Here is a 22,816-nt window from a genome sequence, read left to right as displayed (position 1 = left end):
AAATCGGGTACTCACCTGTCCTAGTATTGCAGCCGCCAGCATTGTCTTTTACCCGCAAAAGATATTTTATAAAATTCATAGATGGACGTTTCCATCTTGACTGTGGGCACTCTGAAGCCCACCAGGATTTCCTTCCAGGATACGGTGAATGCTGATGTCCCAGCATTCACCGCTCTATCCCGCCCATGTGCAGTGTTGACGACGAGCGTCGCCGTCAACACTAAACAGTTGCCATCACAACGGCCGGCGTACTGAGAAGGTCACGCCCCGTTGTGATTACACTACACTACAGTGGGTCTCCTGGGAGTCTCGACACATCACTCCCAGGAGACATCGCGCTCAGCCGGGCAATTGTAAAGGCACGCCCACTCCCGCGGTGAAAGGATCCCTGAAACACAAAATGCTGCCGAATCAAGGTAAGCAATCGGATAAAAAAACAAAACAATGGATTATATATACAGGATGGCTAGTGGTATGTATAAGACAAAGTTGACATTTAGGGTGAACCTCCGCTTTTAAAGGGGTTGTAAAGGTAAAAAAAAAATTCCCTAAATAGCTTCCTTTACCTTAGTGCAGTCCTCCTTCACTTACCTCATCCTTCCATTTTGCTTTTAAATGTCCTCATTTCTTCTGAGAAATCCTCACTCTTCTGTCTGTAACTCCACACAGTAATGTGAGGCTTTCTCCCTGGTGTGGAGTGTCGTGCTCGCCCCCTCTCTTGGACTACAGGAGAGTCAAGACACCCACTAACACACAGCTCCTTTCTCTATCTGCAACGTAGAGAGCGTCCTGACTCTCCTGTAGTCCAAGGGAGGGGGCGGCATGACACTCCACACTAGGGAGAAAGCCTTACATTACTGTGTGGAGTTGCAGACAGAAGAACAGGAAGTGAGGATTTCTCAGAAGAAATAAGGACATTTAAAAGCAAAATGGAAGGATGAGATAAGTGAAGGAGGACTGCACCAAGGTAAAGGAAGCTATTTAGGGAAAACATTTTTTACCTTTACAACCTCTTTATTATTATTTCAAAAAAATATTCAGTGCATTACATGTACCCTTCACAATACTTTGTTTTTCTTAAACTGTTACTAAACCAGCAGTAAAGCATGCCTGTTACCCCGGATGTTTGCTGTTGGGGGATCGGCAGGAACAATTGCAGTAACTTTCTCCTTTTTCTTCCCATAGACACCAAGCTGCTGGGGAGAAGAGGGTACGGAGAAGAAAATGGGCCATCAGCGGTCTGCATCCTGGGGTAGTGCAGATCAACTCAAAGAGGTACTGGACTACTTCCTAATGTAAAGGTTTTATTTTTCTTTTATTTTTTGCTTTGGCTCTTCACAATACTCCATTCCTTGAGGCTCTAGGTTTTTGGAGCTTGGTGTTTCTAAAGAATGTTTTTGTCTTAAAAATAACAAACCTCTTATACTTGCTCTGTGCGATGGTTTTGCACAGAGAAGCTCCGATCCTCTTCTTTTTGGGTTCCCTGCTGGCAGGCTTGCCTCCTCCCTCCCCCCTGTCGTGTGCCCCTAATAATAAGCCTCTTGTTATGGGGGCACATGACAGTCTCGCTCCCGTGCCTCGCTTTGTGGCCATTTACACACGGAACTTGGCTTCGCCCCCGCTCTCTCTGCATTGACTCACTACTGGGTGGGGGCGCTATAGGGGTCAACGGATTATCGAAACGGACGATATTCACATTTTTAAAATGGTATCTGTCAGAAACTTGCCTTTGTCACCGATATTGGTCAGACCTTCTCCCCCTGTCCCCGCGGCAGACTCTACCAATCTGTCAGCGGTGGGGCAGGCAGCAGAGAGATGACATCATCTCTCACTACCTGCCTCGCATCACAGCTGTTCTGCCCCTACAGCCCCCCCGAGGGCTCAGGAAGGCTGCTCTTTTGTCAGACTGCAGCCACGGTGCGAGCAGAGAGTTGCGTCATCTCTGACCGTCGTATGTGAAGATTCACCAGCTTGGATGTATCTGGGAAAGGCTGCAAAAAGTAGTATAAGTAGTGACAGGCTGCATCTGGGGGGGCAGGGGGGACAGGCTGCATCTGGGGGGGCGGGGGGACAGGCTGCATCTGGGGGGGCGGGGGGGACAGGCTGCATCTGGGGGGGCGGGGGGACAGGCTGCATCTGGGGGGCAGGGGGACAGGCTGCATCTGGGGGGGGGGCAGGGGGACAGGTTGCATCTGGGGGGCGGGGGACACGTGACGGTGATGTGCAGAATATCGGCACCCGATATTGGTCTGAAAGGTTGCATTGGCCCTGAAAAAATATTGCTCGACCCCCCCCCTATGCAGCTGAAGGGGGGGGTCAGATTAGGGTAAACATTTTGCTTTGTTCTCCATGGATAAGAGTTTTTTTTCGTACTTGCAGAACACTTTCACATTTTTCACTCCCTCTAGCAGTTTAATATTTTTTAAATGGCTTTGTGACAAAATCTTTTGTTTTTGTCACAGAACACAATTGAAATTTGGCATACCCCCCCCCCCCCCAGTGTTTCCTCTTGTTGAGGAAATGACTATGATATGTCAAGTTCTCCTGCAATCAGCATACCAAGTATGTGTCTATTTTTTATGTAAACAATGATGCATTTATACATTTTTTTTTTTATACTTTTTTTATTTTTTATTTTTAGTATTAGACTATTTTTAAATGTTTTTGAGTCACTGTCACCACAGGGTCACTCATAAAACAAGACCAGTCCTTCTAAAAGACCTAACTGTATAAACAAATAGGGCTTCCAATCCAGGGAACCCAGGTAGGTACCAAAGGAATTTACTGGAATTTTACTGTGTCAGAAAAATGAACACCCGAGCATCCAATAAACACTTTTATTCACTTGAATTCACCCCAACGTATCAGGTTGGTATACATTTAAATTTCGTACCAAAAATCTTAAGTGTTGACCCCTATTATAAAACTATTCACTGTGTGATAGAGATACTCAAGTTTGAGCCAAGTCCGTGCATTTCGCCGATATGCTTCTTCAGGAGGCGGTTCTAGTGGAAGACAAAGTACAGTAAAACCTTGGATTGCGAGCATAGTTTGTTCCAGAAACATGCTTGTAATCCAAAGCACTTGTATATCAAAGCATTTTTTTTTACAGGGCAATAAGTTGCTAAATGTTGTACCTTCATTAAATGTAACCATATTGTTACACTTAGAGGCTCCTCTCTTATTTTTTATACTCAGTTGTGACATGACGCTACTCTTATATCAAGACATCGCTTGTATACCAAGGCAAAATGTATTAAAACATTTAGCTTGTCTTGCAAAACGCTCTCAAACCAAGTTACTCTCAAACCAAGGTTTTACTGGTAAATGTAATGGACGTGCCTGTAAAAGAAAATCTAGCTTAACTTTTTTAGTGTCCTGAAACGCTGGCTCTTCACTGCTCAAAATATTCAACCCTTCCTGGTGGGTCACTTACCCGTGTCCCTGCCACACGCAGTGTTTCCTCCTGCCAGCTTATAGGTGAATGTGTCTTCTGTTCTGCTTGATGCAAAACCTACCACTTCCTTGTCTCCTTATCTCACGCTTCAAAAATTTGCCCTTGGGACTTTGAGTGAGGTGAGCACTATGGGGCCAATAAAATAACAGAAGTAATTACAATATATGTTTAAAGGGTTTGTAAAGGAATTTTTTTTTTTTTTATATCTTAATAGCTTCCTTTACCTTAATGCAGTGCTGTTTTCATGTCCTCATTGTTCGTTTTTGATCTCAAGTTGCTGTAATTCTTCTCTGATCTCCACACTTCCTGGTTGTCTGTTTCCTGGTTGTCTGTTTCCTGGTTGTCTGTTTCCTGGTTGTCTGTTTCCTGGTTGTCTGTTTCCTGGTTGTCTGTTTCCTGGTTGTCTGTTTCCTGGTTGTCTGTTTCCTGGTTGTCTGTTTCCTGTTTGTCTGTTTCCTGGTTGTCTGTTTCCTGGTTGTCTGTTTCCTGGTTGTCTGTTTCCTGGTTGTCTGTTTCCTGGTTGTCTGTTTCCTGGTTGTCTGTTTCCTGGTTGTCTGTTTCCTGGTTGTCTGTTTCCTGGTTGTCTGTTTCCTGATGACCACAGTACTGGGAGCTTTCTCTCTGTGGTCACTAATCAAGGAGGTGTGATTACTGTGTGTCTAAAACCCCTCAACACCAATCAGTTTCGTTTTCCAAACCATCACTGCCCTGTATTGGCTCTGGCTCTGTACAGCAGAGAAGCAGGAAACGTGCAAAAGCGAAACTGAAACTGTAGGTACATTATATGATTGTTTTTTATTTATTTTTAATCATTTTTAAAAGGAATCAGTTAACTATTATGTCTCTATACCCTGTAAACAGTCATTTCAGCAAAGCATTTTTTTCCTTTATGTCTCCTTTAATTCAAGTAAAAAACAGTACATACATTAATGTCATGAACATGAACCAATTCATACAGAATACCGGAAACGGGTAAAATATTACAAGTAACTGTTCATATTAAAACACAAGCATCAAGTGTATATCGACGCGGTTCGCAAGGCTTGGCTTGCTCTTCAGGGGTAGATGCTCGTGGTATAAAAGGATAAAGTATGTAGTGTGATATAAAGGGCACAGGGTAAGGGGGGGCCCTTCATATGTAAAACCCCATACTCACCGATGGACATAGCCAAAGACCAGCACATGTGAGGCTCCCAATACGGCGGCAGCAAGTGTCCTGCCAGGGTGCAGAGGAGGCGGGGTCAAATGGAAGGAGGGCACATCATGGATGGAATTTGTGCATCCCCAAGAGTCTCAATGGGTCCATAAGGAATATTGGCTCTAAACATAAATATGTATGTTTATATATTTCATGCTTGGTCAGTACGCCTGAGACTGGTCTCATCCTGGACACAGTGCAGCCCACTACTGGTAATGTAGACTTTCCTGCAGGCCAAGGGATGAGATCTCTACCAATGCAAGTCCCTGGCTGCTGTAGTATTCAGTGCAAAGAAATGGGTATAAAATAGAATGGGCTTCACACACAAAGGGCAACAAACTACTGTGACCCCCCCATCTGCAATATGACAGGCTGTCATTTTAAGTTGCCTTTGGGAATAGTACTTATTACCAGGACCCCATACTTGTAATTTATTTTGAATATGTTACATTATAATAATGTGGTCTTTCGGTGAGCTATAATTATTGTAACATGATATCCAGAGCATAAATAATTGTTGGCTTTATCATGAAACAAAGGCGTACTTACATTCGCTATAGATAATGCCTTGTTTTCTGAATGTTAAAGAGCCCCGTGGTAACACAGAGCTCTCTACAGACAGGGTTTTTTTTTTTTTTGTTGTTTTTTACTCCCTGCAAAGCCAGAAGTTTTTTTTTTATCTTAATGCATTTAGATAGAAAGTCATCTGTGTGCAGCAGCTGCCCCAGCACCCCCTAATACTTATCTGCACTCCCTCTCCGTCCAGAAATGTCCAGGAGTGTCTCAGCCACCCTCCTGATTGGCTGAGACACTGCAAGGACGCCATTAATCTAAGAAATCAAAATATTGTCCCTTCTTGTAAACGTGCTGCAGCTGTATGTTACTAATGATGGAAGCAGCCTATGGCCAGCTGGCACTGACTCCTGCGTGGGTATAGTCCCAAGGCTATGGCAGGTTTACTGATGTGGTTTGTTTGGATGTTTTATACTCAATAAAAAAAGAAAAAAAAAGAAATCAAAATGTTAACATTGTGAAATGATAAACATAAAACACCCGCACATAATGAAGTGTCCATATGGCATATCAAAAAAAATATATGAACATGCTCCAACATACGGTAATACAGTCCAACTTAAAGTGGAGGTTCCATCAAAAAAACAATTTTGCTTTAAACTGTAGCTTACGACTAAAAAAGAAAAAAAAAAGAAACATTTTTTTTTTTTTTACTCATCTGGAAATGCCTGTTGCTATGCGGTCCCATGAAATCTGCCTTTGAAACCACCTAGGATTCTGACATCATCTCCCTCTAATGCTCCTGGGAAATGTGTGTCATCATTTCCCAGGATGCAGTGCGCTGCCCAATTATCACTCCCCATCCAAGACTTCCAGGAAGTAAGTGCTTGTAGGCTTCACAATGCCCACAAGCAAAATGACAACGGTGTAGATATAGTTTTATAAACTATCTTTTTTGAATATCTATGCAGATCGGCGGCGGATTGTAAAATAGTAAGTGACCGGATTTATATTATAAAAACGCCGGATGAAAGGACATGCATTTAAAAAATGCCAATTGTGGTTGGAACTCCGCTTTAAAGTGATGAAAAAATTGTGAAACAAAATCTTGTTGATCCACCAAAGTGATGTGTGCCAATTCAACTCCCTTAAAACTAGGGTTGTCCAGATACCGATACTAGTATCGGTATCGGGACCGATACCGAGTATTTGCGGGAGTACTCGTACTCGCGCAAATGCTCCCGATACCTAAATAGAATACTTTTTTTGTATTTATCAACATGTTCTATGAAAATTCTTTGAGTTTTTTACTACTGCGTGACAAGCAAATAAAACATTTTTATTCATTTTTACTCATTTTTATTCTTTTATAATGTCTTGAGTTAGAGTTCTTCATAATTCTAAAGAAAATATCCTTAGTCTGTATTGTGGTTTGAAAACTGTCACATGACATTTAAAAAAAGTATCGGTATTCGGTATCGGCGACTACATGAAAAAAAGTATCGGTACTTGTACTCGGTCCTAAAAAAGTGGTATCGGGACAACCCTACTTAAAACCCTTTAACACTGGGGTGCTTTTCAGGCATTTTAGCACTAAAAATTACGCCTGAAAAGCGCCTCGTTTGGGAGCGGTGTATACATCACTCCCAAAACGCCCTGTCCATTGAAATGAATGGGCAGCGCTGCCGAAGAATCTGCAACACGGGTGCTTTTAACCCTTTATTCGACCGCTAACGGGGCTAAAAAGCGCCTCGATAAACGCTGCTAAAACGTCAGTAAAGTGCCGTTTAACCATTTAAGACCCGGACTATTATGCAGCCAAAGGATCTTGCCCTTTTTGCGATTTGGCACCGCGTCGATTTAACTGACAATTGTTGCGGTCTTGCGATGTGGCTCCCAAACAAAATTGGCGTCCTTTTTCCCCCCCACAAATAGAGCTTTCTTTTGGTGGTATTTGATCACCTGCGGTTTTTATTTTTTGCGCTATAAACAAAAATAGAGCGACCATTTTGAAAAAATGCAATATTTTTTACTTTTTGCTGTAATGAATATCCCCCAAAAAAGATACAAATTTTTTTTTTTTCCCTCAGTTTAGGTTGATACGTATTCTTTTATCTATTTTTGGTAAAATTGCAATAATCGTTACGATTGGTTTGCGCAAAATTTATAGCGTTTACAAATTAGGGGATATTTTTATAAAAAATGTTTTACTACTAATGGCGCCGATCAGCCATTGTTTTTTTTTTTTTTCGTGATTGCGACATTATGGCGGACACATCAGACAATTTTGACACATTTTTGGGACCATTGTCATTTTCACAGCGAAAAGTCCTATAAAAAATGCACTTATTACTGTGAAAATGACAATGCTAGTGAAGAGGTTAAGTGTGACCTCATATGTGTTTCTAACTGTAGGGGGTGGGGCTGGACGTGTGACGTCAGTGATCGTCTTTCCCTATATCGGGGAACAGACGATCACTGACACTGTCACAATGAAGAACGGGGAAGGTGTGTTTACACTCGCCTCTCCTTGTTCTTCAGCTCCTGTGACCGATCGCGATCGGGTCCGCGGGTCTCGCGGTCACGAAGCTTCTGACCGGGTCGCGGGCGCTTGCCACCCACGGCTGGGCACTTAAAGGGGATGGATGTACCTTACCATTGGAAACCATATAACCTACTTTCCATATGTTTTTGATGCAGCTAAAAGTGAATGCACTGGACTGCATGTTGTGTGAACTGGCCCTTAAAAAAAAGTTTTTTGTTTTTTTTTTTCAAAAAAGAAGCGCTGTAAAAATGTATCCATCAGGGTAACTAAAACAACGTGTGTGTGTGTTTTTTTTTTTTTTTTTTATGCTGCTCTCTTGGCGCAGGGGTTGTTCTAACTCTGCACTGTACGTAACTTGCTTCCAGCTCTCTTCTGGCTGTGGGTTCCATTCCAGTGCTAGATTATACCTGGTTGGGGGGTGCATGTGGCAGGTACTGTCCTGTCATTTCCCCTAGAGGCCAGGGACATGATTTGTTTGAAACAATAGTCTACTCTACTCTAAGGGGTTAATCCTGCGCACTGTAAAAAGGCTGTTTGATCCTGTCTCTGATCCTCCCCTTTTTCCTCTGTCCCCAATCCATCTCCTGATAGAACAGAACTTTGAAGGCACTCTGCACATGCTCAGTTTGATATGTATTGCTAGAGTTTTTTTTGTTTTTTTTGGGAGAATGCATGTGATCAGTACAGGGCCAATTGCCACGGCCCAGAAGAGGTGATGCAGCCTCATAGGACAGAGTGTGTCAACTCCTCCTACCAGCATTAACCAGACACTGAGAGAAGTCACAAGTCTGCTGTATACTGATGAGAAAAGGTTTTTAGCGGTTTATAAATAAAATTCAATTTTAATTTTAATCTTGTAAGCAACAAGAAAAAGGCTTGGTCTTTTAAGTGGTTAAACTGACCTCATTTACAGATCAAAGTTTATCCCTTTGATCTAAAAGAATCAAATTGTATATCTTTTCCTTTTATCTCAGTGTGATACATTTGGCAGGCTTTTTTTTCCAGCTGTTGGCAGAGACTGGCTGTGCAGTTGTTGCATAAAATTATGGAAATGCCGGATTAAAGAGGAACTGCAGTCTGCTCACATTTGTAATAAAAATATCTTTACCATTCTGAAGCTTCCCTCTTTGCATATTATTTTCTTTATACTGTGGCTCGGTACTTGCCAAATGTGCTGCAGAAATCTCCCTGCACTAAGTCTGGCTGCAGCCATTTTAACTGTGGGCAGCTGAAGCTGCTGAATGTTAATTTCCTGGATTTACACACATGCACAGGCTCACCTCCCAGTTCTGCAGCTCTCATTGGCCCTCTTATGACTCACCCCCCTCCCTTCCTGGCAAACTCTCACAACAGTGAAAGAGTTGTGGATGATGTCATAAGCCTAGGCTTTTTATCAGACAAACAGGAAGTGGGCTGTTTACTGGCAGAAAAACAAGGACAGAAGATTTAATCGCTAGAATGATGAAAAAAATTACCGAAGGTCCGCATTTAAGATCGTGGGCGGGGTTGAATCGAGATTGCGTTTTTTTTTTTTTTTTTATGTATTTATCATGCAGCTCAAGGCACAGCTGAGAGTGACATTAAAAGCTTATTTTTTTTTTTTTATCTCAAAATTGAAGATCCTATAAGAAAAGAGAACACAATCAATCCAAAAGTTTTTTGGGGTCTTTTTTTTTTTTTAAGAATCGCACTTACGTAGGTGGATGCAGTATCGGTCTGATGCTGCATCTGTCGTCCCCCGGTGCCTCTAACACTAAGAACTGAGCGATAGAACCCTGGCAATCACTGCTGTCTGCTCTGCCCCCCCCCCCCCTGCTCACTAAAGCACAGGGCTGTGAATTGGGTGGGAGCGGGCGGGTAAGGCTGCATTCACACCTGAACGCGGCGTATTGTACAGCGATTTGCCGCGACAAAACGCGTCGTTTTTTAAGCCTTACATATGCCGAAGGGGTGATTAACATTGTCGACTATGCCGAAAGCCGCCTGAAAAAAAGGGTCCGTGACTTGTTTTGAGCTTCAGGCGTACGGCGTTTCTGCGTGGAGATGTGAACCATCTCCATAGCCGACAATGTTAAATCACCCCTCCAGCGTATTGCAGGCTGCAATAGCGTCGGGCGTGAAAACGCCTAGGTGTGAAGGGAGCCTTAGGCTACATTCACACCTGAACGCGGCGTATTGTACCACGATTTGCTGCGACAAATTGCGGCGTTTTGTCCCGACAAAACGCCTTTGTTTTTTAAGCCTAACATACGCCGGAGGGGTGAATAACATTGTCGGCTATGTCGAAAGCCGCCTGAAAAAAAGGGTCCGGGACTTGTTTTGAGCTTCAGGCGTATGGCGTGGAGATGTGAACCATCTCCATAGCCGACAATGTTAATCACCCCTCCAGCGTATTGCAGGCTGCAATAGCGTCAGGCGTGAAAACGCCTAGGTGTGAATGGAGCCTTAGATGTCAAAATACAATAGTTTATAAATTAAATTTCCATAAAAGTATTTCACATGTACTGAAATCCAGTTTTCTTGTCATAACCTAGCTCAACATGTTTCATGGACTACATCCACTTCATCAGGATCTGTGTGTTTTTTTTTGTCTAAAAGGAAATGTTGTTTAATGTATTGATTGCGTTTTCTATGGTCTTTAAATCGAAGATGGAAAAGGGGTGCTTAAAGCGGTAGTTCACCCCCCCCGACACATTTTACCATCGAGACAGGCATTGTAGCGCGAGCTACAGTATGCCTGTCCCGATTTTTTTAACCCCGTGCTCACCTTGTACTCGGACATCGTAGATTTCGGCTCCCGCGGGGAATGGGCGTGCCTATGGAGAGGGAGGATGATTGACGGCCGGCCCTGGCACGTCACTCTCCCCGAAGACAGCCGGAGTAGGTCTCGGCTCTTCACGGCGCCTGCGCACAGGCTATGCGCACGCGTCGTGAAGACCAAGCCTATTTCGGCTATTTCCGGAGAAGCGTGACGCGCCAGAGCCGGCCGTCAATCATCCTCCGTCTCCATAGGCACGCCCATTCCCCGGAATCTTCGATGGACGACTACAAGGTGAGTACGGCGGTAAAAAATTCGGGACAGGCATACTGTAGCTCGCGCTACAATGCCTGATTTTAAGGTAAAATAAAAAAAAAAAATTTTTTTCCCGTCGATAGGGTGAACCCCCGCTTTAACTTGGCAGATATTTACAGTTTATAGTTAGTAGGGATGCTGCACTTTAAAGTAGAATGAATAATGATGTTTAATAGAATTGAACGCATTCCTCTCCAAATCTGTAAATTGCAGTTAGCCGCTTGTTCCCCATTAGGTAACATTGTTTGAACTGGACATAGTTTCCTGGAACTTTGGCTCATAAAAGTATATAATAAAAGTGCCCCGCGTGCGTTCTTGTCGTGAGACACCATTGTGTGGCAAAGGAAGACTCTCCTGAATATCGAATGTTATTTCAGGTCAGCAGCTATTCTAATCCCGAATAACCCCAATCTGTCACTGCCAATGAGAGAGCTGTGCTGCCTGAATAAAAGCACAGGTTGCAAATTACTATGTGTCATCCATACTGCGCCCACGCCCGCCGTTTTACACTTCTCGCTAGTTACTTTACGCCCACACTCGGTAACCTAGACATCGGTTTTGTTCTAGTTGGTTTAATTACAAAGTGCAACTGAACGTCTCCACTATCCCGCGTCTGCACTACCGCAAGATTAAACTGGCAAATTAACCAGAATTGTGTAATGTTCTAGCAGGGCGCAGGTATTAAGACCCCTTTCACACTGGGTCTCTTTTTTTAGGCGCTAGAAATAGGCACGTATGGGCACTGATAGGCGACACGTATGGGCACTGATAGGCGGCATAGATGGGCACTAACTAATGTGTTGTACTAATGGATGCCAATCAGTGCCAAACAATGCCTGCCAATCAGTGATGTCCATTGTGGGCACTGATTGGCATCCATTGTGGCACGGATTGGCATCCATTATGTGTCATCCCTGGTGGTCTAGGGTGGCATATCTTTGATTTAAATCCCTGGTGATCTAGTGGAATCCCTGGTGATCTAGTGGAATCCCTGGTGATCTAGTGGAATCCCTGGTGATCTAGTGGAATCCCTGGTTGTCCAGTGGGCATCCCTGGTGGTCCAGTGGGCATCCTCAGGGGAGGCTGTGCTGATAATCGATCAGCACAAACCCCCCCTGTCAGAGGAGCAGCCGATCGGCTCTCCTCTACTCGCGTCTGACAGACGCGAGTGAGGAAAAGCCGATTACTGGCTTTTGCTGTTTACATCGTGATCAACCGTGATTGGACACGGCTGATCACGTGGTAAAGTGTCTCCGTGAGAGACACTTTACTTAGATCGGTGTTGCGGGGTGTCAGACTGACACCCTGCAACAACGATCGCCGCAATGCGCTCCCCCGGGGGCGTGCAGCGGCTCAGAATCCTGATGACGTCCAGTCAGGATTCTACAACCACTTTGCCGACGTCAATCTGTCATTGGCGGGCGGCAAGTGGTTAAAACAATGTGTAAAAGTAAATGAAGTGCTGTCAGCTGTTTGTGGTGTTGGGCCCAACTGAAACAAGCTACCGCAGATATTTGGGACCAGTCGACAAACTAAGAAAAGTGCGCCCTATCAACTGACCGCTAACCTGGGTTTTCTGTAAAGCTAGTATCGCACACAAGGACAATTGTCCATCGCATGGTGAAGACTTCTTTTTTTCTCTGGTTCAGCTCGGTTACCATGTTCTGATGGGTAGTAAAGGCTACTCCAGAATTTGTAGGGTTGGGGAAGATGTGGGTGATTGGGGTTCAAGTTAGTGGAAACTTGAACAATTTACATCTGACTATTTATGATGCAGGAGGTTGAACTTTCACCTCCTTTTACGGAGGTGCATCTGACCGAAAGTGGGAACCGACTTACCCCTCCCCTCAAAGTGCCCGGAGGGCGGGATGCAAACAAGCGGACCTTCCACTTTTGAGTGAATTTCTGCTTTAAATTTTCTTTGCATTCATTTATTTTCATGTACTCGGTACGGCACTGCACAACAAAGGCATACATCTAGTGGGAGGGATTATCCTGGGCTGGCCCCCCGTAGCTGGCAGTGTAACTCACAGGTTAAAGGGGTTGTAAAGGTACATGTTTTTTCACCTTAATGCATTAAGGTGAAAAAACATCCGACAATTAGCACCCCCAGCCCCCCCCCCCCCCCCCCCCCCCCCCCGTTTACTTACCTGAGCCCTCCAAAGTCCCACGTCTTGAGCACGCTGACTTCTCGGCTCATTCATTGGATGATTGATGGCAGCGCAGCCATTGTCTCCTGCTGCTGTCAATCAAATCAATGACGTGGCACGCCGCGGGAGGTGGCCAAGTGATAAAGTAGGCAGCCGCCGCTAACTGTATCACGGGAGCGCACCCGCAAGCTAACCCCCCTCGTTTTACGGCGGCAGGTCTGTTCCCCTGCGCGAGAGCCCGTAGCTCTACGTCGGCTCTCTCGCAGACCACCACTCGCCCCCGACTCCCATGCGCGTGCCTGGCAGGCGCGATCGCCGCTGGGCGATCGCTCGTTACAGAGCGGGGACCGGGAGCTGTGTGTGTAAACACACAGCTCCCGGTCCTATCGGGGGGAAATGCTGATTCTCTGTTCATACAATGTATGAACAGAAGATCAGTGATTTCACCTAGTGAGTCCACACCCCCCCCTACAGTTAGAACACACCCAGGGAACATACTTAACCCCTTCCCCGCCCCCTAGTGTTGTCCCAAAAATTTGTCAAGTGTCCGCCATAATGTCGCAGTACCGAAAAAAAAAATCGCTGATCGCCGCCATTACTACAAAAAAATATTTTTTTATAAAAATGCCATAAAAATACCCCCTATTTTTTGTAAACGCTATAACTTTTGCGCAAACCAATCGATAAACGCTTATTATGATTTTTTTTTTTTTGCGAAAAATATGTAGAAGAATACGTATCGGCCTAAACTGAGGAAATTTTTTTAATATATATTTTTGGGGGATATTAAAGCAAAAAGTAAAAAAATATTTTTTTTCAAAATTATCGCTCTATTTTTGTTTAGAGCGCAAAAACTAAAAACCGCAGAGGTGATCAAATGCCACCAAAAGAAAGCTCTATTTGTGGGGAAAAAAAAGGATGCCAATTTTGTTTGGGAGCCACCTTGCACGACTGCGCAATTGTCAGTTAAAATGACGCAGTGCCGAATCGCAAAAAGTGCTCTGGTCTTTGACCAGCAATATGGTCCGGGGGTTAAAGCGGGGGTTCACCCAAAAATCTATTTTTTAACATTTCATTCAGCCGAGTTTACCTAATGACAATCGGCTGTTCCCCCCCCCCGCCCCCCCCCGTACATACCGTATTTTCACCGCCGCTTCCGGGTATGTCCTCTGCGAGACTGGGGGTTCCTAATTGATTGACAGGCTCTTGACTGTTGCATACAGCGCGTCTCGAGTTGCCGAAAGAAGCCGAACGTCGGTGCGGCTCTATACGGCGCCTGCGCACCGACGTTCGGCTTCTTTTGGCAACTTGTGACGCGCAGTATGCGACGGTCGGAAGCCTGTCAATCAATTAGGAACGCCCAGTCCCGCAGAAGACATACCTGGAAGCGGCGGTGAAAATACGGTATGTACGGGGGAAAAAAAACAGCCGATTGTCATTAGGACAACTCGGCTGAATGTAATGTTAAAATTTTTTTGGGTGAACCTCCACTTTAAGTGGTTAATCAAAGTTTGTCAAGACGGATGGTGTTGGCAGCCTGAATTTTGGCCAATTCTCAAGAATCGTCCAAAATTTGAGGGAGGGGGCTGTTGACTGCAGATGGGTTTATGGGGAGGGTTGGCTTGCTGTTAACAGCATAGTTGTCCTGTGCCGCGGATAAAGTGCATTTGTTGACCATCTCCTAGATCAGGGGTGGGCAAACTTTTTGACTCGAGGGCCGCAATGGGTTCATATATTGGACCCGGGGGCCGGACCAAGAATAGATGGACGGTGTGTATGTGTGAATTAATATAAATTTAATTTAAATTTGTAACATTAAAAGTTTAGATTAATTTAAGGTAGACAAGCATAAAAAGAGTTATTTTACAAAACTTTTATGCAATGTATTTCTTTCATAAAATAGTACCTTCAATTCAATTGACAGAATATGAGATATTAGCATGGGGGTCACCATTGCACAGAGTGGCAAGACATACTTTAGTACCGGCTTTGGATAACAGGGATTTAACATTTGCCGACATGGTTAATTAAATCACTGACCTACCTCAGCACTGTCAGCAGCCGGCTGGGGTGTGGGGTGTGTGTCGCCACCGTGTCCAATGTGCCTGACAGAGAGATGCATGCAGCCATTTGCCAGAGGTTTAGGAGCCGAGGAGGTTTAGGAGTCGAGGAGGAGGAAAACGAGCAGCGCGCCGAGCAGGGATGTGGCATGGTGCGGCGGGCGGCATTGTAATTCCCGCTTCTGAGCTTGCAGCGCCTATGATGGACGTCACACATCCCGCGGTCCTGGGATTGGAGCAGTGGGACATCCATCATAGGCTCTGCAGGCTCCAGAAGGCGGGACCCACAATGTCTCTCGGCCACACTCGGCGGAGCTTGGCGGCTGTCATACACAGACTTGTTAGTCAGCGCTCGGGGGGCCGGATTAAAAGGTCCGCCGGGCCGTATACGGCCCGCGGGCCGTAGTTTGCCCACCTCTGTCCTAGATTGTAAGCTCTAATGAGCAGAGCCCTCTGATTTCTCCTGTATCCAATTGTTTTGTAACTTTATTGTCTCTCCCTTCATGCTGTAAAGTGATGCGCAAACTGTTGTCGCTATATAAATCCTGTATAATAATGTTTATCATTCTAGTATGGTTGTCTCTATCATATCGCACATGCTCCAGGGATCAGGGTTTATTTCCTCTTTAAGACTGATTGATTGGATTTGTTAGTAATTTGGTCAGCTGCCAGTTTACCTGAATCCTCACCAAAATCTCATTCTGGCTAAAAAATTGTACAAACTTTTATTTTTTATTTTTTTCTTAACAGATCGCCAAACTAAGACAGCAGTTACAGCGGACCAAGAACAGCACTCGTCACATCAAAGATAAAGACAGTCCATCGCCTTTCCAGGGAAACCACATAGCAATCAATCATACTCAGGTGAGGATGTCCACAGCACTCCTTATACTCTCCAAGCCTCCCTTGGTGAGGTGAGGATGTCCACAGCACTCCTGGGAGTGCTCAATAGAGCACAAATAGTAAAATATATATATATATATATATATATATATATATATATATATATATATATATATTTTAAATGCAATTCATGCCAATCAGTGCCCACAAATGGGCACTGACTGGCAATATGGGCACTGACTGTAGCAATGCCATCAGTATCACCCCTCAGTGTCGCCTATCAGTGCCCATCAGTGCCGCCTATCGGTGCCCACCAGTGGCACCTCATCTGTGCCCACCAGTGCTGCCATATCAGTGCCCATAATTGAAGAAGAAAACTTACTTATTTACAAAAAATTTACAGAAAAATATTTTTTTTTCAAAAATGTCTTTTTTTTTTAGTTGTTGCGCAAAAAAATTAAAACCGCAGAGGTGATCAAATACCACCAAAAGAAAACTCTATTTGTGGGTAAAAAAGGACGCCAATTTTGTTTGGGTACAGTGTAGCATGACCGCGCAATTGTCATTCAAATTGCGACAGTGCTGAAAGATGAAAATTGGCTTGGGCGGGAAGGTGCGTAAGTGCCTGGTATGGAAGTGGTTAAAATCTCAAAAAACGGTTTATACTATACTGTGCAATTGAATTGCTTAGAGCAGCCCCCGAACCTCCTTTTCGAGTGTCCCCCGCTGGCAGTCCTGGTTCCTCCCCTCTGGAGTAGCCTTATAGGAAGCCATGCAAGCTCCCTCCCAGGCCTCGCTGTTTTTGTCTATTGACACAGACTATGGGACTCTGTCCCGCTTCCCTATTACTGGCTTTGACAGACAGCAGTGGGGAGCCAATGGCTCTCGCTGCCTCAGCAAAGCACGGGTGACCAGGAAGTGACGTGAGAGAAGAGCAGCAGACTTTCAGAGTGCTGGACTGAATGAGGGCTCAGGTAAATAATAACTTGGTATCACTCCGCCTGGGACAGGAGCCGGTGCTACAGAGGAAGCATTGGCTTATGCGGCTCCTGTTCCTTTCAAATCCGTCTGCATCCTCTGCTGCCAGCACCGGCTCCATGCCCTCTGATGTTCTGAGGTGGAAGGTTGGCAGCCCATCGATTGCCATCTGGCCACCCCACAGCATGGGCATGTGCTTCCCTTATTTGAGGTCGCAGGCCATGGATTGAGCGCCCCTGCTTTAGGTGCCCTGGTGTCCTTCATGAAGTATACCTGGTACTAGACATCCCATAAATTATAACAGGTTCTCTAGTGTGTTATCGGGTAGTGGGTACATTACATTGTAAGCTCCCCTGAATGGCTGGAGGGGCTGATAGGTAATGGATAATGTCTGCTCTGTAAAGTGCGCCACCTGTTGGTGTTTTTATATAATACATTAAGTAGATAAAATAGGAAAAGCTTTGTACAGGGAACAGTTTCCTGGTTTGATCTCTAGTTTTCTATGCTGGGGAGGAGCAGTGACTATATTCAGGGCCAGATTCTTGCACACCTTCCATATGTATCCGATTAGTCTCTGGGCCCACACCAGCAGTAAGTGATTTCTGCCATTTTTTTTTTTTTTTTACGTTAATATTTCAGTAGCACCTGTGTGGGTTTTATTTTTATTTTATTCTTTTAATGCTCCCTCTGCAAAAACATCAACACATTGAGGAGGTGGTGGCAGAGGTTTTATGTTACGATGGTGAGCTAGGGGAAGTCCAGTGGTGATGCATGTGTTTAGTTGACACACTTTTTTGTTGTTGTGAGAATGTTGCGGTGTAAGCTGTGCCAGAATAAGATTTTTTTTTTTTTTTTTTTGTTTCCAAGTATGTGATCTCCACTAGTGATCTCCACTAGTGATCTCCACTAGTGATCTCCACTAGTGATCTCCACTAGTGATCTCCACTAGTGATCTCCCATGACGAAACACGTAATGGTGTTTTTTGCATGCTCATGTAAGCTTCAGACATTTCTTAAAGGAGACCTGCACTGTGGAATCTGTCCATAAAATGTCTAGAAGAGGGATAAAGCTGATTCCAAGGTGTTCCCTGTAGACTCCATGTAGCTGATCATTTTGCAATGACTGACTTGCCATGTCTTGGTGTGCACTGAGTCTGTATGTGGAGACTGGCGCCTTGGTAGAGGGGTGATGTGTTCTCATGTCTGAACTGCCCCCAGGTGACTGGAAGAGTAACATTCAATGGTGCAGGAAGAGGTGAATATTGCATTGTAGGTCTTCAGGTACAGCTTCCTCTCCAGCAAAGAGAACTCTGATCAGCACAGTAGTGACGTCACCGGAGGCAGCAGTGCCTTGGGCCTCACACTGCAGATATGAGCTTGAAGTGGAATTCCAGCATAAATCTAATTTTAAATCTGCTCTCTCCACCTCCTAACACCTATTCTGACCTGTGTAAGAAAGAACTGTATACTTCCCTATTTTCAGGCCGCTGCTGTCCGGTCATGTGATCCGGTCCTGTGTGTCAACCATTGACTGTAGGGGAGAGTGCGGCGACAATGGACGGGTCTTGGTAAGCTCATGAGTGACGTCACAGCTCCCTGGTATTGCCTGCTTTTGAGTTTGCTCGCTCTTCTCCTCTGCAGCCATTGCTGGCTGACACAGGGGAGCCAGATCATGTGACTGGAGAGAGCTAAAAATAAGTATATACCTGATTTATTTATTTTTAATTAAACATGTTGCACCCATATTTAGTTTTGCAATATGTTTCTAGTGACGCACCTACTGCCACCTGTGTTCTGCGCAGATACCTGCACCCGCTGCTACAATTTTAAAAACGGCATGGCCGCGTGGGGCTCCGGCCACGTCCAGTTTCCTGTGAATAAATTAAACTACAAGTACCATCAGCCATTGCGGCTGACCGCTCGTAGCTCTCAATGAACCTGGAGTGGTGCTGGTGCGCCCTCTCATAGCCCATTGATTCTTCCTGCTATTCAGTAACTGCCTGCCTGTATCAGAGGTATGGGCAGACAGCTTTCGCAGTGTGTGCAGGGTCCATGCATTGCACCCAGAATCTACTGATCTGCTAAAGGCTGCAATGTAAAAAAGCAAATTTGTTTTTTTACCTGCAAAAAGATGTGCATTTATTTTTTTATAAATAGGTGAACTTCTCTTAAGGCAAAGGAGTGCCTAGGCGTATGAACTGCACTTCTATATTTGAGTTCAGGACAAAACGATTTTCCAGGGTATGGCTTGGACACAATGAACATTTCTAGATATTCCTGGCAAGATGGTGTATCTTCACTTATTTTAGTTCACAAGTCAAATCTAAGTCCCGTTTACACCAGCAGCTCAGCCACTAAAAATACTTTACTTATGAGAGCAGCACGACAGCCGAGCAACCTGCATTTTTAGGAAGAGGGGGTCGGCACCAGCAGCTTACATATTTCTCCCACCATGGGATTTCATTAAAGGCAAAATGAAATGTTTGATGAAAACGGTCCCCTCCTCCGGCTTCCTTGCACCGCTCATACTCCCCAACTATAAATCTGTCAGTATAGCAGCAGGAGTCTGTTTTTGAGCAGCTAAAAAAAGAGCAGAACTACTACAGAGTCCCTCAAGGATCGCCTCTGTCGCCAGTGCTGTTTAACATCTATCTTCGTCCTCTTTTCGAAATCATTAGCAGCCAAAAACTGCTTTATCACTCCTATGCAGGCGACACGCAACTGTATTTCCGCATTTGCAACAAAAAGGATCACCATCTCAATCTAGAGACATGCCTCTCTTCGATAGAGGACTGGATGACAAAGAGTTATCTTAAACTCAACGGAGCGAAAACAGAACTTCTCCTGTTTCACGCCAAGCGTATGAATCAACCTACAACAACTTGGATACCCCCGCCCATTCTGGGCAAAATCATCACCCCTAGCGCCAAAGTCAAAAGTCTCGGGGTCATCTTCGACTCCTACATGACAATGGACGCACAAATAGGGTCAGTAGTCAGTGGATCTCACCATCTGTTGCGCCTACTACGCGAACTCACCCCTTTTATTCCCAAAGAAGACATGGCAGTCGTGGTGGGAGCAATTGTAAACTCCAGATTGGATTATGCAAACGCCCTTTACCTCGGGCTCCCAAAGTACCAAGTCGCCCGTCTGCAAGTCGTTCAAAATACGGCCGCCAGACTAGTGACTGGGAAAAAACCCTGGGAATCAATCTCACCTTCACTGAGAGCCCTTCATTGGTTGCCAGTTAAAGACAGAATTGTCTTTAAAGCACTCTGTCTAACGCATAGATGTATCCATGGGAATGCTCCCCATTATCTATGCGAAAAAATAAAAGCTCATAATCCCAATCGCATTCTGCGATCCACCAACCAAAATCTGCTCCAAATACCGAAAGCCAAATACAAGTCCAAAGGAGAAAGAAGATTCGCGGTCCAGGGTCCCAGAATATGGAACGCTTTACCAACCAGCATTCGGTTGGAGGAAAATCACTTAGCGTTCAAGAGAAAGATCAAAACTCATCTCTTTTGATATCAAAGGAGACAGGAACAACAAGCGCCCAGAGGCGATTTAGTTCGCATGTGCCGCGCTATATAAGTTTTCATTCATTCATTCATTCAGATATTCAGCAAGGGGTTCAAGCCAGGATTCCATGCCGAAAAACACAGTGTGGTTCTACTATGAATTTTTTTTTTTCATGGCACTGTATATCTTTTCATTTACTATGAAAGACCCCACTTGGGTAATGCACAAGGCTGGTGCGCCCTCTCTCCATTGTTTTACAGTATGAAGAATAATGGAATGGGATAAAAAGAACAGGCTTGTGATGGATGATATTTGTAAATCATTCTGGAGTTCCTTAAGCCAGGCAGGTTCATGCCTGCCTTCATGTATTTGGAAACAGCAATGTTTGTCCAATGTGCCGATCCCTAATCCACTCAGCAGCTCTGTGTATTCCGATAGATCCTGCCTGGAAACTGTCAGCCAGGCAACTATCTTTCAGAATTGGGCTGATTGTTCCCTCGGATGTGTACATTGCATTGCACAAGATGAATACCAAGCACTGTAGGTTTTTATGAATACTTGTAATGGTTGAAGTGGACCTTTCAGTAACTTTAAGTCTGCAAGAATGAATATTCCACATATGTCCTTCCTCTTTTTTTCCTTTTACATTTTATCACTAAAATGCCAATCTTAAGGCCCGTACACTCGATGCCTCACCCGATACCTGGGTAGGCAGGGGAGTTGCAAGTCTTCTCCCCCGTGCCCATCTTTCCCCCATGCTCATCTTCTCTCCCCCCGTTCTGTGCCCGTTTTCTCTCCCTGCTCTGTGCCCAGTTTTCTCTCCCCGCTCTGTGCCCGTCTTCTCTCTCTCCCCCCGCTCTGTGCCGTCTTCTCTCTCCCCCCGCTCTGTGCCGTCTTCTCTCTCCCCCCCGCTCTGTGCCGTCTTCTCTCTCCCCCCCGCTCTGTGCCGTCTTCTCTCTCCCCCCCGCTCTGTGCGGTCTTCTCTCTCCCCCCGCTCTGTGCCGTCTTCTCTCTCCCCCCGCTCTGTGCCGTCTTCTCTCTCCCCCCGCTCTGTGCCGTCTTCTCTCTCCCCCCGCTCTGTGCCGTCTTCTCTCTCCCCCCGCTCTGTGCCGTCTTCTCTCTCCCCCCGCTCTGTGCCGTCTTCTCTCTCTCTCCCCCCGCTCTGTGCCGTCTTCTCTCTCTCTCCCCCCGCTCTGTGCCGTCTTCTCTCTCTCTCCCCCCGCTCTGTGCCCGTCTTCTCTCTCCCCCGCTCTGTGCCCGTCTTCTCTCCCCCCCGCTCTGTGCCTGCCCGTCTTCTCTCCCCCCCCGCTCTGTGCCTGCCCGTCTTCTCTCCCCCCGCTCTGTGCCCGTCTTCTCTCCCCCCGCTCTGTGCCCGTCTTCTCTCCCCCCCCGCTTTGTGCCCGTCTTCTCTCCCCCCCCCGCTTTGTGCCCGTCTTCTCTCCCCCCCCGCTTTGTGCCCGTCTTCTCTCCCCCCCCCCCGCTTTGTGCCCGTCTTCTCTCCCCCCCCCCCCCGCTTTGTGCCCGTCTTCTCCCCCCCCCCGCTTTGTGCCCGTCTTCTCCCCCCCCCCCGCTTTGTGCCCGTCTTCTCTCCCCCCCCCCCGCTTTGTGCCCGTCTTCTCTCCCCCCGCTTTGTGCCCGTCTTCTCTCCCCCCCCCGCTTTGTGCCCGTCTTCTCCCCCCCCGCTTTGTGCCCGTCTTCTCTCCCCCCCCCCGCTTTGTGCCCGTCTTCTCTCCCCCCCCGCTTTGTGCCCGTCTTCTCTCCCCCCCCCCCCCGCTTTGTGCCCGTCTTCTCCCCCCCCCCGCTCTGTGCCCGTCTTCTCTCCCTCCCCCGCTCTGTGCCCGTCTTTTCTCTCCCCCCCGCTCTGTGCCCGTCTTTTCTCTCCCCTCCCCCCGCTCTGTGCCGCTCTCCCCCTTCAATCTGTCAGGATGGAGAGCGGAGGTAGGAGCCGCTAAACCTACCTTTTCAGAATGAACAGAGTCAGTAATCACTGACTCTGTCCATTCACATAACTGAGCATTGTAACCTGTGTTTACAATGCTTCAGTTTATGAATGGAGAGGAGCTTCTCTCCATTCATTTCAGCTGAGGCGGCAGAGAAAGGGACTGGGGAATCAGTGTCCTTGGTCCCTTTCTCTGTCTTAAAGGGGAGATGTCAGAGGTCTGTTAAGACACCTGATATCTCACCAAAGACCCCCCAACAGGGCTGATAAAAACAATATTTATTGCAATTTTTTTATTTAAAAAAAAAATATATATATATATATAAAATGTAGAAAAAAGACAATCCACTCCGCCCCCCCCCCCAAAAAAAAATCACAAAAAAACAAACACTGCCACTGTCACATGACATAAAAAAAAAGTATCGGCGAGTACTTGAAAAAAAGTATCGGTACTTGTACTCGGTCTCAAAAAAGTGGTATCGGGACAACCCTAGTATTTATCAGTTTATATTTACTAAAATAATTGCATTTCCGT

General features: G+C 45.7%; 1 protein-coding gene and 1 non-coding gene across 2 annotated transcripts in view; both read left to right on the top strand.

Annotated features, from left to right (window-relative positions):
* GLCCI1 (glucocorticoid induced 1) overlaps nucleotides 1–22,816 on the top strand; it is a 123,145-nt gene that overhangs the window by 61,861 nt on the left and 38,468 nt on the right. The window contains exons 3-4 of the mRNA XM_040352277.1: nucleotides 1,186–1,275; nucleotides 15,747–15,860. Coding sequence (XP_040208211.1) covers nucleotides 1,186–1,275; nucleotides 15,747–15,860 — 204 coding nt within the window. The remainder of the gene's footprint in view (nucleotides 1–1,185; nucleotides 1,276–15,746; nucleotides 15,861–22,816) is intronic.
* LOC120942122 lies at nucleotides 8,053–8,183 on the top strand. Its single transcript, XR_005749916.1, has one exon. It is a non-coding gene; the product is annotated as a small nucleolar RNA SNORA54 (small nucleolar RNA).

This window comes from Rana temporaria, chromosome 5, assembly GCF_905171775.1.
Source record: "Rana temporaria chromosome 5, aRanTem1.1, whole genome shotgun sequence".
Lineage (NCBI taxonomy): Eukaryota > Metazoa > Chordata > Amphibia > Anura > Ranidae > Rana > Rana temporaria.
The sequence above is the reverse complement of the archived record's forward strand: the minus strand, read 5'-3'. Positions and strand labels throughout refer to the sequence as shown.